Consider the following 4,622-nt stretch of genomic DNA (forward strand, 5'->3'; position numbering starts at 1 on the left):
TATATTATGTATTATATAATATATATATAGTAAATATTATATAATATTTTCTCACTTTTCTTTCTTATTATATTTATATATATGTATATACTATTCCATAAATATAAGATTTGAGTGTGTGAAATTTATAGTTATTTTGTACAGATAATTTATTTTATTTTTTTTTACTTTGTGTATAAAAAATATGATTGCATTATCTAAGAATACAGATTAGGGAGTAGAATTATAAAAGTTTTTACTTCATTCTACTCCTTTTTGAGCATGTTGATTATGTTGGATATAACTTTTCTTTTTAATTGTTTGTCATTTGTTTTGTTCTTTTTATTATTATTTTCTATTATTAATAGTATTATTTTCTTGTTCACTTACTTTTTTGTCTGATTTCAGTGCTGTATGGTTTACATGTTCGAAATAAATAAAAAATTATAATTAAAAAAAAACAACCTGACATTAAAAATGCATGGTGTGCTCTATGAACATGACGACAAAGCAGGGTGCCACCGAGCAAGCCAGCTGGAGAGTTGATTAGCACTACAGATGATACTGCACATTCAGAATAGCTCTGGTCAGTTTGTCAAACCCAGTAGGCATTAATAAGTTCTTCACCTCCTTTCACTCCAAACTTCATAGTTCCGAATCGGCAAAAGACCCCTGCATGTTGCATAATTTTGTCTCTAAGCTTAACAGTCCTAAAGTACCTACTGACTATAAAACAGCTTGGAGGTCCCATCAGAAATGGTTTAAATTACAGAGGCCATCAAGTCATTGCAAAGCAGAAAGTCTCCAGGCCCAGATGGCTTCCTAGTTGAATTTTATAAGAATTTTTCAAATCAGTTCACCCCCCTAATTTTAGACTTGCAATTCAGTAAATTACCCCCCAACCTCATTTAGGCATCTATATTTTTAATATTGAAAAAGGTGAAGATCCACACAAATGCTCCTCTTACAGGCCATTTCTCACCTCAGCATAGATGTATAAGTGCTAGCAAAGATTCTGGCTCACAGACTGGAGACAGTTTTGTCCACCATTATATCTGAGGACCAATCCAGATTCATCAAAAACCAACGTTTCTCAACAAATGTTCAGCGTCTTCTTTATGTATGCTCTCTTCAGAATCCTCTCCCATCCCTAAAACAGTCATATCATTGAACACTGAGAAGACATTTCCGGTGAAATGGAGCCACTTGTCCACTTGTGTTAAAAAAGTTGGATTTGGGAAGACTTTTATTTACTGGGTGCAGTTATTATATACTTCCCCACAAGCTTGTGTCCCAACCAACTCTGTCCAATTTGAATTCTCCCCTCTGACTCGCGTCAGGTGTGTCCAATCTCCCCCATCCTTTTCGCAATAGCTATGGAACCTTTATCAATTGCTTTGAAAGCCGGTAGGAAATCAGTTGGCATTGGGGGGGTCAAAGAAAAGGTCTCCCTGTATGTGGACAATCTGCCTGTATATGTTTTGGACCCAGTAAGTTCACTACCACATATCTTACAGACCCTGAATATCTTTGAAACATTTTCTAGGTATTAGGTAAACATCGATAAAGCATATACATCCCCATCAACCATTTAGCCAACAACATGCTGCAGTGTACGTTTACATTTAATTTCTCCACCACAGGTTTTAAATATTTGGGTATCAGTATTGCCCACACTATTGGTAAACTGCATGAAAATAACTTTTCAGTGTTATAATCCAAAGTAAAGACGGAGCTTAAAAGGTGGAGTTGTTTATCGCTAACTTTAGCAGGAAGGATACAATGCATCAAAATGTACATTCCATCAAAGTGTCTTTACCTATTCCAATGTCTTCCTCTGTTCCTTCCTAAATCCTTCTTCCATAAGATTGACTCCTTGATTTCCTTCATGTGGGAAAATAAAGAGATTCAGAGATTATCCCTGCTTTAACAACCTAAATGTGAAGGTAGAATGGGACTTCCAAATCTACACCGCTATTACTAGGCAGCCAGTGTGCAAATATCCATGCATCTTACTGCACACAGGAATAGACAAAAAAACATATGTTATAACCCTCTCTTTAACACTGACCTGACATTTCCTATTCTATCAACACAAGCAGGAATGTCTGTCGGATCACTGTCAGAATGAGAATTAGAGATGAAATGAAAAGGGTGACGTGGATATGCAAGGCTGGTTTTAAAATAAAGGAAACAGGAGAGTTTGGACAAATGGTTACCTGCTTCTGTCATGCTGGACCTCTGCCTGCACTGAAGTCAGTTAGGCTTGGGGTTGTTAGCCTGCAGCCTCCACATCCTGAGCCGACCCCAGCTGGCAATCCTGTCTTGGGAACCCACCTGGCCCTGGGAGGTCCTCGGAGCCTCAACCAGACTACCAGACGTTGGAAGAAATCCCGAGCCCATCCTGCCAGCAACCAGGTCAAGCCTCAGTCCCAGCATTACCCAGCAAGTCCCTCAATCTGTTGTCCTGGCTGACGCCACTCCTGTTCCGGCGTTGGGGATCCCGGCAGACGCCACTCCCGTTCTGGCGTCTGGGATTCCGGCAGGCGTCATTCCTGTTCTGGTGGCAGGGATCCAGGCTGACGTCACTACTGTTTCGACGTCGGGGGTCCCGGCAGACCTCACTACTGTTCCGGCGTCGGGGGTCCTGGCAGATGCAAATCCTGTTTCTGCTTTGGCAGACTGGCTGCCACCGGCTCCTCGAGCCCACTTGGTGGTCCGGCCAGTACCTGCTCCTCGAGCCCACTCGGCAGCTGAAGCGCTCTCAAGTCCCTGTTCCTGCCGAGCTGCAGCCCTCTCAAGTCCCTGTTCCTGCCGAGCTCCAGCACTCTCAAGTCCCTGCTCCTGCTGAGCTGCAGCACTCACAAGGTCCAGTTCCTGAGATGCTACAGCACTCCGAAGTTCCTGTTCATGCTGAGCTGCAGCTCTCCCAAGTTCCTGTCCATGCTGAGCTACAGTGCTCCCAAGTTCCTGTTTGTGCTGTGCTGGGACAGACCCAGGTTTCTGAGCTGCTTCTGCTCCCTGCTGACCCTGCTGGGCCGCAGCAGCCTCGGGTCCCCGCTCCTGTGACACTGTAGCAGCCTCAAGTCCCTGCTCCTGCTGGGCCACTGCAGCCTCCCGGCTGATCTCCAGACCTACTCCACCTGTCACGTCAGCCTCTGGGCCGGCCTCCAGATCTGCTTCACCTGTCAGGTCGGCCTCCCAGCCGGCCTCCAGGTCTGCTCCACCTGTTAAGTCGGCCTCTCGGCCAACCTCCGGACCTGCTCCACTTGTCAAGTTGGCCTCCCAGCCGGCCTCCAGACCTGCTCCGCCTGTCATGTCGGCCTCCAGACCTGCTCCGCCTGTTGGCCCTCAGTCTGTCCACCTAAGGTTCTCTGCTCCGTCCCTGTCCAGCCCTCTGGGCCTTCTGCCAGAGGTCTCCTGCTCCACCCTTGATCAGTTCCCAGACCAACATTTCATCCAGATTCCTGCCTCCAGACCCCCACCACCCACCCAGCTCATTATATGGACTTGAAGATGTATCCAAGGGATTTGACCAGCCAACCTTGCCTGAATCCCGGTGATTGCCTCAGCCTTCTGTCCCTGACCACGAGTTCTGCTTTTGCCCTCCTGGTTTCTGTCTGCCTGTTCCTGTGGCTGCTTGGAGATTGCCTGCCTTGTCGCAACAGTGTGAGTTTCGTCCTTACAACCTGTGACTCCCTGTTAAGCCGAGACTCTTGCTGTGTTGCCACACTGGTCTCGGTGTATGTTGTGTGGATCTTTACCTGCTGGATTATTCCTGTCTGCTGCAAGCTTAATTAAAGTCATTACCAACTGTGTGCCTGCCTCCCTGAGTGCTGCATTTGGGTACTATCATACCGCGTTACAGCTGCATCTTTAACCACCTGGAAAACATGAGGTCAGGCACTGTGTGCGACTCTTGTGACTACTCTGTGCCAACTTTCAAGAGCGCAGAGGCAGGTTGCGTCTGAGGTTGCTAAACAACAACAACCAGCATTGTGTCATAACCTACTTACCAGAAATCCTGAGTGCAGAGCTGATCTTCTTCCAGGTGTTGTTTTTAAGTGTGTTTTGAGCCAAAACTATTGTCATCAACTTCTCCATATTAACCACAGACTAAAATTTACAGAAGAAAAGAAAGATATATGTGGGCTGTGATTGGTTGTTCCTCGTCACATGAAAGTTGAACTCTGCAGCCGTCACCCTGAAAAATAGGTTTTCGGGAACATGCAATGGTGTGGTGTTTGAGCGTGCCTGCCGCACGTCTAAATTGAAAACAATTTATTTGGGGGCACAAAAAATGTGGCATATGTTCAGCCCCTTAATATTCAAAAAGATTACAAAGATTTAAAAACACTTTACCTGTGACGTGATTCTAGAAAAAGATCATTTAATTACCATATGTCAATCAATAAATCGACAGTTTAAACACAAACTAGCACTACAACCAGTTAGCTGCGCCTCAAATATTGCACAATAATATATAGACCTCATTATTATTATTATTATTATTATGATTATTATTATTATCATTAACAGTATAAAAACAATGAAACACATAAAGTACAACAAGAAATACATATTTCAAATAAACAAACCATCAACCAAAAAGAATCTTAATGCAACTAAACATTAAATAGAAC

At 44.1% G+C, this 4,622-nt stretch overlaps 1 protein-coding gene across 1 annotated transcript; it reads left to right on the top strand.

Moving 5' to 3' along the window:
* The first annotated feature begins 2,083 nt into the window (after positions 1-2,083).
* Positions 2,084-3,303, top strand: LOC125887255 (uncharacterized). Its single transcript, XM_049573935.1, has 3 exons — positions 2,084-2,100; positions 2,291-3,195; positions 3,280-3,303. The coding sequence occupies exons 1-2, from the start codon at positions 2,084-2,086 to the stop codon at positions 3,054-3,056; spliced, it is 783 nt and encodes a 260-aa protein (XP_049429892.1). The 3' UTR covers positions 3,057-3,195; positions 3,280-3,303.
* The last annotated feature ends 1,319 nt before the right edge of the window (positions 3,304-4,622 follow it).

Source organism: Epinephelus fuscoguttatus, linkage group LG4, assembly GCF_011397635.1.
Source record: "Epinephelus fuscoguttatus linkage group LG4, E.fuscoguttatus.final_Chr_v1".
Lineage (NCBI taxonomy): Eukaryota > Metazoa > Chordata > Actinopteri > Perciformes > Serranidae > Epinephelus > Epinephelus fuscoguttatus.